Source organism: Belonocnema kinseyi, chromosome 8 (assembly GCF_010883055.1).
Source record: "Belonocnema kinseyi isolate 2016_QV_RU_SX_M_011 chromosome 8, B_treatae_v1, whole genome shotgun sequence".
NCBI lineage: Eukaryota > Metazoa > Arthropoda > Insecta > Hymenoptera > Cynipidae > Belonocnema > Belonocnema kinseyi.
The window spans coordinates 80,303,149-80,315,752 of NC_046664.1; the positions used below are offsets into that span (position 1 = coordinate 80,303,149).

At 34.7% G+C, this 12,604-nt stretch overlaps 1 protein-coding gene across 1 annotated transcript in view; it reads left to right on the forward strand.

Moving 5' to 3' along the window:
• LOC117178568 (lysosomal alpha-mannosidase-like) overlaps positions 1 to 12,604 on the forward strand; it is a 37,695-nt gene that overhangs the window by 4,816 nt on the left and 20,275 nt on the right. The window contains 3 exon segments of the mRNA XM_033369997.1: positions 342 to 598; positions 7,393 to 7,598; positions 7,711 to 7,847. Of these exon segments, the coding sequence (XP_033225888.1) occupies positions 342 to 598; positions 7,393 to 7,598; positions 7,711 to 7,847 (600 nt within the window).

Consider the following 12,604-nt stretch of genomic DNA (forward strand, 5'->3'; position numbering starts at 1 on the left):
ATTAATAATTTTATATACTCACTTATGTATATTAGAGTAATTCGAAAAAGTTTTTTTTTACTTATTTCTTAAAATGAAGGCTACAAATTTAATTTTATAAATAAGTTTATATAATTTTAGCTTGAAATTTTTATATAAATGTAATTCAATTCAGAAAAGACACAAAATATTTTCTAATTTAAAAAGTTTACAAGTTAAAAAAAATTAAATTACACAAAATGAGGGTGTGAGAGTTTAGGAAATCCAAACAATGATTTTTGGCACCACACTAATATTTATATATTTAATTTAATTTTATATTATATTACTTATTTTTGCAAGATCGAGATGAAGGCAAAAACGGAGGAGTTCAATATATTCTTAACTCGATAATTTTCAAATATTTGATTATGTTCTAAAATTTTATAAACAGATTCATTTATGTGGAATCAGCATTTTTCTTCAAGTGGTGGGACAAACAAAATGAAAAAATAAAGACAATTGTTCGATCCTTAATTAATGAAGGAAGACTCGAAATAATTGGTGGAGGTTGGAGCATGAATGATGAAGCAGTGACCCACTATCAGTCTATAATTGATCAATTTTCTTGGGGTTTTAGGTAATTATAAAAAAAATTTATTTAAAAAAAAACATTACATGATTTTGGTCAATATCTTTTTTTAGTTTTATGTAACTATTAAATTATTTTAAATTAAATAAAAATTCCACAGATCAAATATAACGACGTAATTTTAAGTGTTCATTTAAATTTAAAAAACAAACATATAAAAGAGAAAAGAAATATCGCTTTAGTTCAAAAATGCTTTTGAATATGTTTTCATTTTTAATTAGAAGGTAAAAATAAAAATTTAAAACATTGAAAAAAAGAAGAAAAGATATTTGTAGGTTGCCTTCTTTTTTCTTCTTTTTTATTGTTTATTTTTGTAAATTTAATTGGTTGACATTTAAGTAATCGAGAAAAGTATTTTTTTTCTTTGAAGTGATTTTTTTAAAATCTTTTTTATTTACTTTCTCATAAGTGGGATAAGATTGAGATTTATACGATACTTAAAGAAGATAATTTTTGTTGGGAACATATTTGTCTTACACATATGTGTATTACTTCAAAAAAGTGATGACTCACTTTTTAAGTTTTTTTAAAATGTGTCATGAACTACTTCAGCCTGAATACTCTGAATGTTGAAAGTCTCTTTTACAAAACAAAACGTTTATGCGGTCTATTTTCATAACAATGAAGATGTGAAACACTGTGTGAACACTGAGAATTTAAAATCTAATAATTTTGAAAATGTTTAACAAGTAGTAATTTAAATTTAAGAAATTAAGATGATTGTAAATTACAATTTAAATTATTTTGCAACGTAAACAATATTATTAAAAAATGAACATTTAAAAAGACAAGACAACCCAGTGGGCACACAATTTGAGGACGTCCTTACGACATCGTTACGACATCCTATGTCCATGTCGTTTCGATGCCTTTGCGATATCGTAAATACATTGTCAGATCATACGACTTATTTACGATATCGTAAAGACACCTTAACGATATGGACATAGGATGTCGTAAAGTTGTCGTAAAGATGTCGTAAAGACGTCGCCAAACGATGTGCACACTGAGAAGAGATGGAAAGGAATTTAGAGGTTCCCTTCTTTCTTCCTCTTTTATTTATTTGACATTCTCATCCTAATAAGGTATTGGTTTTACGTAAAATTTCACTTCGTCGGTTTTCATCAAATCTCCACGTTTTGAGACCCCCTGAGTCAGAAAAACGATTTTTACGAAGGTGTTTCTCTGTCTGTAGTCTGTAGTATGTAGCCCGTATTCTGTAGCCATGATAACTTTCGAAAAATTGATCAGATTGGATTCTGCTTTGGAACACTTTTTTGAAGCCTAAAAAGAAAGAACAAGTTCGTAACCCAGCTATTTTAGATCAAAATTCAAAAAGTGAGCGCATTTTGAAAATGTTTGAAACCAAATTTTTTAAAGATTTCAAAATTCTGTGTACGGTTATTCATAATACGCAGAAACTCAAACAATTTATCTTCATGACTTTTTTCTATGAAAAGAAAATGATCAGAGTTAGAGCATTTTCAAAATCCAAAAAAATAAACTAAAATAAACATTTTAGGCCAAACAACGCATGATATAAAAAAAAGTGGAAAAAAGAAAAATGTCAATTTTTGAAGGTCCCACAAGATTATCATAACAACTTTTTCAATTTGGTCGAAATATTGAAAATTCGAAATATGATCGTGCTAAAAATAATGAAAAATCAAAAAATTCAGTTTTTTGGTCAAAATCGTAGTTTTTGGAATGGAATGGAAGCTTCTAATGTGTCCCCTAAGGGTTTACATTTTTCTTACACCTTCTCTATTCCTTTACACACCCTCCACACACTTACTTGGTGGTGGAAGGGGGACCTACAGTTTAAGGTGGGTTCCGAACCACCAAGAGCAACAGCCTTAAGTACTTAGAGAAAAACTTTTTCTCTAGAGGTACCGGTCCCACGACTCTCCGGAGATGAACAACTCCCTTGCTAGGCTAGTGTTCACCGCATGGGCCACCGAGATTTTTCCAGAGTGCGAGGCGGGAATCCAACCCGCAACCCGAAGGAGTGGGTCCAAAGCCTACGCTTTAGCCCCCACGACCATCGTCCCACTTAAATCGTAGTTTTTGTTTTTAGTCATCAGAAACAACATAAAAAATAAAAAATACCTTTTTTTGGACTAACGACACAAGCTACGAAAAAAAATTAGACAAAACTTGTTGATCCAAAAAAGTGCTATAATTTTTGATAGGACACGTATTTTTTGCTTTAGTCGTAGAAAATAACATTCAAAATAAAAATATTAGGTTTTCTTTTGAAAAAACGACATAAGGTACGAACTAAAATTAACAGACAAAACTGTTTTGCCTAGAAAGATCTATTCATTTATTATTAATCATTTCTATTGAGAAAGAGTAGATTTTATTTCAATCGTAAAAAATAAAATTGAAAATAAAAAAAATTAAATTTTTGGAAAAAAGTCAGAAAAAACGAAAAAGGACATAGGATCCTATATAGATTCCTGTATAGGGCCCTATATAGGTTCCTGCATTAGATCATACCCAGTAAGCACAAAATTTGGCGACCTCTTTACAACATCTTTACGACAATTTTACGACATCCTATGTCCGTGTCGCTACGGTGTCCTTACGATATCGTAAAGACATCGTTGTCGTGGAGATGTCGTAACGATGTCTTAAAGACGTCGCCAAATGCTGTGCCCGCTAAATATGCAGATGCGCAGTAGTTTTTCCTTAATCGTTAAAAAACAAGATTTAAAATATAGAAAATTATAAAAACAAGGAAATACGAATTAGTATAATGTAATTTTTAATTTTTTATGCATTTTATGAATTGTAATCATATAAATTAATTGAAATGATACATGTTTTAGCGCAACTTAGAATACAATTTAAAGCGAAATACGGAACAATGAAAAACGATACTATTGTTTTTAGTAATGTTATCATAGAATGGAGATAGAAAATCACGGGTTTTTCAGAAAATTTTCACTTTCTGTCCGATTTTTAATTCAAATCAGTTAAATGAATAATTAAAGTTAACAACAAAAATTGTTTAAACAAGTTATTATTATAAATATTAATATTTGCTTTCACTAATGCTGGAAAGTTGCGGTTTTTTGAGAAATTTTCAACTACTTGTTTACCTTTCACATCCCAAAAAATTACACCTAAGTGCAAAATGAACTGGTTTAATCCTTCCTAGGCCCAAACATCACTCCGAAGTATAAAATTCCCATGCTTAACTCTCCCTGAATTCAGAAATCTACTCTAAGTATATAATCCCATCATCTATCACTCCATAGCCCAAACAATCATACCTAAAAACGCATTGTATCTTCCTCTACAGCTTTAAAAATCGTCACTAAGTATAAAAGACCCTTGTCTAGCCCTACCTAAATTAAAAAATCGACCCTGAGTATGGTTCAGCTTCCCTAGTACCAGAAATCATAGCTAAGTAAAAAATTCCCTTGTCTAACACTCTACAGATTCAAATATCGATCCTGAGTATACAATATTAATATTTAGAATTCCACAGCTTAAAAAATTACCACTAATTGTAAAAGATTATTATTCAGCTCTCCCCAGTGGGCACCAAGTTTGGCGACGTCTTTAAGACATCGTTACGACATCGTTACGACAATTTTACGACAACTTTACGACATCATATGTCCATGTCGTTAAAGTTTCTTTACGATATCGTAAATAAATCGTATGGTCTGATAATGTCTTTACGATATCGCAAAGACACCGAAACGACATGGACATAGGATGTCGTAAAGTTGTCGTAAATATGTCGTAATGATGTCGTAACGACGTCGCCAAATTTCGTGCCCACTGGGTCCCTAGTACCAAAACTCACCACCAAGTATAGATTTCCCTTGTCCAACTCTCCTGGGATTCAGAAGTCGAACATAAGTATACGATCTCTTTATTTACCACTCCAAGACCCCAAAAATCATCCCTAAGTATTAAATTCTGTTTTTCGGTTCTCTGCAGGTCCAATAATTGACCCCAAGTATAAGATCTCCTTGTCTAGCACTCCACAGCCTCAAAAACGCCACGTACAACGTTCCACAGCTTTAAAAATCAGCACTAAGTATAAAGGACCCTTGTCTAGCTCTCCCTAAATTAAAAAATCGACCCTGATTAAACAATTTTCTTGTTTAGTACTCCAGAAACCCAAAAATTACTGTGTAAAAGATTCTTGTTCAGCCCTTCCTAGTGCGAGAAATCACAGCCAAGTACAAAATTCCCTTGTCTAACTCTTCCGGGATTTAGAAACTGACAGTAAAATATACAATCTCATTATTTACCACTTAAATTCCCAAAAATCGTCCCTAAGTTTTAAATTGCCTTCTTTGACTCTCTGCAAGTCCAGAAATTGACCCCAAATATAAAATCCCCTCGTCTAGCATTTTACAGCCCCGAAAAAACGCCTCCTACATCCATCCACAGCTTCAAAAATCACCACTAAGTTTAAAACATCCTTTTCTAACTGTCTCAAGATTCAGAAATCTACCCTGTGTATACAATATTATTATTTAGCACTCCACAGCCCCAAAAACCACACCTAAATATAAAAGATCCTTGTTCAGCCCTCCCTAATACCAAAAATCACCACCAAGTATAAAATTCCCTTGTCTAACACTTCCCAGACTTATAGATCGACCCTAAATATACAATCTTAATAATATCTGCTTGTTTAGCACTCCACAACCCCGAGAAAGCACCTCGTACACCCTTTCACAGTTTGAAAAATCACCACTGAGTTTAAAAGACACTTGTTCAGTTCTTCCTAGCCCCAAAAATCACCCCGAAGTATAAGATGCCCTTGTCTAACTCTCCACTCAAAGGTCCAAAAATTATCCCTAATTATTAAATTTACTTTTATGGCTTTGCCTAGGCCTAGAAATTGATCCCAAACATAAAATTCCCTTGTCTAGCATTCTAGAAATCAACGCTAAGTATACAATCTCATTATTAATCAATCCACCGTTCCAAAAATTACTCTGTAGTGTAAAAGATCCTTGTTCAGCCCTCCCTAGGCCCAAAAACATCCCTGAATGCTCGCGTCTTCACCCTCAAACCGAAGTTTACCTACACGTGCATAGAACTGCTGCGGGTAGGGAAACTTTTCCTCGAAAAGAGCGTGAGAGAAGGTGTGCCAACTTATTAAATTCATGTATTTCAGCTAATTGAAACTGTGCAGAAATACATGAAAAAAGAACTGTTACCAAAAAGATTTACTGTCGACTTACCGCTATGAATATTAATATAAACAAGTACTGATGACTCCAGTTAGTAATCAAGCCGATTTAAATTTTAAAAAGCAGCACAGAACAAGTTTGTTTATCACAAAAAACACTGTTGAAATAATTAAATTATTTAAACTTAAAAAAACATTCTGAATCTGCGATTTCTGTGCGTCAGTAGATTTGATAAACTACGTTACCGACAGTTTCGATCAACTGGTGTAAATTAATTTTCTAAGTTGGCGACACTTATTTCCCGCTGCGCGGGTTACCCATGTTCCATTAATTATTATTACTTTTGAATATATTATTTGGATCATTTGACATTTTTCATAAACCTGAAGTTTTCAGACTTCTTATTTAAAACGGCAGCAAAAAAATAACAGCTTGATCCAGTAGTGTGGCTAAAAAAAATGTTTTTTAGAGGGCAAAGATCCCCCTCATTTCATTTCAAATCCGAATAAAGAAATTACCTGATTTTTTATATTTTTATTTTTTATTCTAACAGGTGTCGGTTCAAGTAGATAATTATCCAGTGAAGAATTTCAGGTATCAGGCGTATGGGTTTGACAACCGAACACACCCTTTTTGAGCAATGCATTCTCGACTTTTTTTCCTTTAAAGTATTAAGATTTTCCTGGTGGAATATTCATCAACATTCGTTAATTAACTTTTAATTATTTAAAGAAATGTAATGTGTTTAAATTTCTTTTTCTTCAAAAAGTTCGTTATTTCTGCCTAAAAATTATTACTAATGGTCTAATGGAATATTAATAAGCATTGGTTCATTAACCTTCAATTATTGAACCAAATGGTATTTCTTAAAATAATTTTTACTTTAAGAAATTTGATATTAAAAATTATTAATATTTATTTAGTCGAATGATTAGAAACATTAGTTAATTAATTTGCAATTGTTTCAGCAAATTTCATCTATAAAAATAATTTTTTTCGGCTTTTTTTGTAATTATAATTTTTTTTGTTGGTCTAATGGAACATTGTATCAATATTTATCAATTAATTTCTAATTATGTAAACAAATTCTATTGGTTTAAAAAAGGTTGTTTTTCTAATAATTTCTTGTAATTTTCAGAATATTATCGTTAATAACATACATTTGTTTTATAACATTTTCCAATTGTATAAAGAATAAATTATTATTTATTTTCAACAAGCTTCAATTTGCTTTAACAAGGATGTGATTACATGAAATTCTTCATAAAATAAGTCTCTACGAGCCTCTATCCTTTCCCGTCAGACTTTCCCAAACCCTAAAAAATTATTCTAAAAACTCGAAAAAGCTACTTTTCCCAATGTATTTTACATGGAAAACTTCCGAGTCAAAACCAGCACCTGTTCAAATGTTAATAAAAAAATAGGGAATTTATTTTCTCGGATTTGAAATGAAATGGGGGTTATCGATGCCCTCTAGCATAAAAGAAATCGTTAATCGAGTTAATCGAAAATAACGCCATGCAATTTTTTATAATTGGATATAATTTAAATTTAAAAAATCTAAAATTCATTTTATTACTCATATAATAATAATTATTGTATTTTAATCAGGAGATTGAATGACACCCTCGGAAAATGCGCCAGGCCAAAGATTGGATGGCAAATTGATCCCTTTGGACACTCAAGAGAACAGGCATCAATGTTTGCCCAAATGGGGTTCGACGGTCAACTTTTTGCCCGTATTGATTATCAAGACAGAGGTAAACGATACGGTAGTAAGACGGCAGAATTTATTTGGAGGGGTAGACCCAATTTAGGTAAATAAAATTCAATTTCAATTTAACAGATGTTTCTAATAAACAGTGTAAACTTGTAACTTGGTTTCTTCTTATAAAAGAGCTAATTAACAAATATTTTTATTCGATTCAGGCGAGAATGCGAATTTATTCACATCCGTACTTTTTAACCAATATAGTGCACCAGATGGTTTTTGTTTCGATATTACCTGTACAGATGAACCTTTGATTGATGACCCTGATAGTCCAAAGTATAATATAGGCCAAAGAGTAGGTTTTAAAGTCTACCATTTTTGTAATTATATTTTTAATACAAATTTAAAGAAATTTTGAGATCTGATAAATTTGAACTCTAAATTAATAATAATAATAATAATCTTCAAAATTATTTAATTACTCCAAAATGGTCTACTTTACACCGACGAGCAATGGCGTAACTTTCGTCTTAGAAAGAGCGTGAAAGTGAGTTACATAATCGGACGTGGGACCCCAACAGACCACTTCCACAGAAATTCCACGGCAGTGCATCAATTTTCAAACCCATCAATGATAAGTACTTGATGCGTTGCCATTTCGAGTACGACACGAGAGCCACCACAACTTCTCTCGATGGGACGGCCATTCGCCAAAAATTTGTAGCGAGTTTCCCGGAAATGAGAGCAGTAACCCAAGATGACCTTGAACAACGAAGGCGTCTAATTATAGACGATAACATCCTCGCTAGGAGAATAATCGACTGAATAAGTTCTGACGTTGAGACTCCATTTCACCAGCAATATCAGGGTGCTCAGACCAAAAAGAGGATCAAGTTGACGCCGGAAATGAATGGAGATGTTATCAGATGTAACTTTTGGGCAAAAGCAAGGGGAGGGCATCTCGGAGTCGAACAACAGCGTCTTTTCATGAAGGTTTATCCTGAACTGGTCCATAAAGTGATTAAACAACACCTGGCTGATCAATTAAGACCAATTAAGCCATCCTAGAGTTCGGAGATCAGGAATCAACAATGGCAAACGGTCTTTTAAAATATAGAGTCAACAAGGACCTTCTGCGGTCATTCGACCCATTGAGCACCTAGATACTGCCTCTGTTCTTGCAAGAATCAAAGGCTGGGCTACTAGCAACTATGGCCAAAAAAAGATGTCAGATCCTCTATGGAAGTCTTGACTTCAAGGCAAGATTAGTAAAATAAAAGCAAAACTGGGACGATTGGACCCATTTCGAAAGGGCGATCTATCTCAGAGACTGTCTAGTCGTGTGGAGGAGATCCTTTACCCAAATAAGATTAGTTCAAGAGTATCTGCGAACTTGGACGAAGAGATTGACTACCTTAAACAGAGGCGCATGGTCCTGTCAGCGCGACTGTGAGAATTTACGGGAGCGATCGCGAGAAGGAATGACAATAGGCCTTTTTTGGCAGACGAAAAAGGCTTCTATCGCGGACTAGCATATGGTAAAAACAAGACTCAAAATTATTGTAAACCATCTAGGGCCAAAGAAATAGCCAGATATTGGTCACGCATCTGGGTTACTCGAAGGTCAACTCAACTGGACACGACGTGGCTCCGTCTAGAATAGTACAGTGTTGCATGGTCGCCTAGGATGAATAGCCTATCCATCTTGGCCTCCGATGTCACTCGTATCCTAAAGAGGGCTAAAAATTTCGGAGAACCCAGATCACTTATCCTTTTTTATAACGGAGGGCGTAATGTATATGATACCCAAAAAGGTAGGTACCAGTAGTCCTAGTGACTATAATAATCACCTGCCTCTCGGCCCTCTACAAGTCTCTCACGTATATCGTTTCTGACTTCGTCTATGAATATTGCGAGGAGAAAAATGTCCTCTCTAAAGAACAAAAGGGTTGTTTTCGAAGCTCCTGTGATTGCAAGGACCAAGTCACTATTGATATTGTGGTTGTGTTGCATGCGAAACATGATATGACATGTCCTATGGGTTCAAAATTAAGGTGGGAGCGAATGATTTTCAAGTCGATCACTTTCTGTACATGGACGACAGAAAGGTTTATGCAAGCTCAGAGTCGAAAGTGAACTACTTACTCAACATCTTGCTGCAGGTCTCCTATGATATCAAAAATTTCTCTGGGTCTGGACAAATGGAGAAATAAGTTCTTCGGTGATACTGGACGATCATGCTCTGTTTGAGAAGATTACTGATTAAGAGTCGCAAAGGCAATTAAAACCTATACCATTCCTCTCCTAACATACTCCTTTGATCTGGTCATCTGATCCACGGCGAAATTAAGCAAATTAACAGTTTTAATTAACGAAATCATTCGCGTAAAAAAGCCTGATCACCTAATGCACCATATAAGGACAGCTGTGGAAAGAATGGATTTGCCACGCAAGCTTGGAGGCAGGGGGATCCCATTTGTTGATCGTTTGTGTGACTCTCTGGTTACGCAATTGGGCACATATTTTTAAAACTAGACTAACATCTCACTCTACGACTAGATCTGCAGGGTTGACCTGTACACCCCCTTGAAACTTGCAACTGTTTATTTCCAGAACATCGGACATCTCAATGCTGAACGATTAGCTGCTCATGAGCGAGATAAACAGCTGCACAAGCAATACTCCCAAACATTAGATCTTCCTTGCGTGGATAGCGATGCTCCAGACCTTTGGTTAAGGCGATGAGAACTCTTTTCTGAGACAGAGATTATTGACAGATGCCGTCTTTGTGAAGATCCCAATGAGAACATCGAGCACATCTTGGACGGATGTACGATGCTTGCCTTGCCAGAATACACGTACAGGCATAATGATGTTGCTAAGATCGATCACCAAAAAATGGCGCTGAACAATGGCTTACTAGAGAGATTTGAGCCTTACTACAAATACAGCCCAGTTAACGTATTACAGAACAAAGATCATCTCCTTTACTGGGACAGGACTATTCTGACTGACCATCTACTCAGACGCAATTCTCCAGATGTCCTTTGGTTAGGCGAACGTGCTCAACAGTTAGATTAGTATACATCAGCGTCCCTCTTTAAATAATATAAGGCTCCGATATACTGAGAAGATGCAGAAATATTCGGAGTTGGAACAGGAGATTCTGATAGTGTGGAGGGTGAAGGTCACCATCCACCCGGTCGTGATTTCCTCCACTGGGAACGTTAATGCGAGGTGTGTCGGAGTTAATTTTAAAGAGCCGGGAGCTAGAAATTCGCAAGATCTGATGCAGAAGGCGATATTGCTGAATACATACCACATCATTTGAAGCTTCCTGGGCGTAAATAATGATAGCGGATGAAATTGCGTACTATTGTCATCCCTTGTACACGGAAAATGACTGTGATAATCACATTTTTATCTTTTGAATTTTGAATTCTTAATTTTCCTTTTTTCCTTTTGATGATTGTGTATGTCCGTGTGCATGTGTAGAGTTATGTTTGTCTCTCGCCTATGTTTAAAATAAATATTTTGAATCATTGGTCTCAGTCGTTCGAATTGGAAATACCGTTATGAGAAAGTTGGATCTCTATAAATGGGCAATCCAGTATGAATTTTTATTCCTTGTAGGGCTCTCCAGCGTGAAAGTTAGGATCCCTATAAATGGGCTCCCCAGGATGAACGTTAAAACCCTATAAACAGCCTTTCCAAGTTGAATATAGGATCCCTATAGGCCTTTCTAGTGTGATTGTCGGATCCCTATAGATGGGCTCTCCGGTTTGTATACTCGCGTATTATGAGGAATTCGCAAGCAGAATATAGAGTTTCGAAACAATGACTGACACCAACGAATCTACTAATCACTTCTCGCGTCGCTACCATGTTTGGTAGCGAAGTAACAGGTCATCCCAGTGGGCATAACATTTGGCGACGTCGTTACGACATCGTTACGACATCTTTACGACAATTTTACGACATCCTATGATCAATGATTTACGACATCCATGATCAGTCAGATCATGCGACTTATATACGATATCGTAAAGACACCTTAACGACATGGACATAGAATGTCATAAAGTTATCGTAAAGATGTCGTAACGATGTCTTAAAGACGGCGCTAAACTTTGTGCCCATTGGGATGTGTACCTGTGGGATGGAAAGTGGGCCAATATAATAATCTTCGAGATTATTAGGTCAAATTCTCCACAATGGTCTGCTTTACACCGACAGGCGGTAGTGTAACTTTCGTCTTGGAGAGAGCGTAAAAGCAGGGTTGCTAACTTATAAAATTCATGTACACGAGCTGATCGAAACTGTCGGTAACGTAGTTTTTTAAATGTAATGATGGTGCACACAAACCGAAGATTCAAAAGATTTTTTCAATTTTGAATAATTTAATAATGTTTTTAGTTTTTATTGAGCCAAAAACTTATTATGTGCTGCCTGCTAGAAAGTTAAATCAAATTCATTATTAACTGCATTCGTTAGTACTTGTTCATATGAATATTCAGAGTACCAAAAAGGCAGTAAAACTATTCGGTAATGTTTGTTTGACTGGATTGTATTTTCGGAAAGTTTCGATTAGCAGGAGTAAATCAATTTTATAAGTTGGCAACCCTTCTTTCACGCTCTTTCGGAACAAAATTTCGCTGCCCAACAAAGTTCTACGCACGTGCAGCTAACCTTAAGCTTGTCGGTATAAAGGCGACTTTATTTATTACTGTAATGTCAGGTAATTTATTTATTTTGTTTATTCGATTAATTTTTGTAATTCATTTTCAAGTTTTTTATTTTATTCCCCAAATTAAAATGATTTAATTTTGAGAATCGTAATGCAAAATATCAAAACTAAATATTTTTAACCAAATTAAAATTACATTCTTATGAAAATACAAAATTTCAAACATTTCAATTTGAAATTGTATTTTTCTATGCGCAACTCTGTAGCAGTTTCATTTATGAGGCCTGAAAAATATAGTTTTTTTGTCAAAAGCTTAAATTTGAGATTAATTACCAGGTGTATACATATGAAACCGGTATTGCCATTTAGCGGCCAGTAGGCACACTTGTAGGCACTGTCGGAACTTACCATTTGTGCTAATTGGC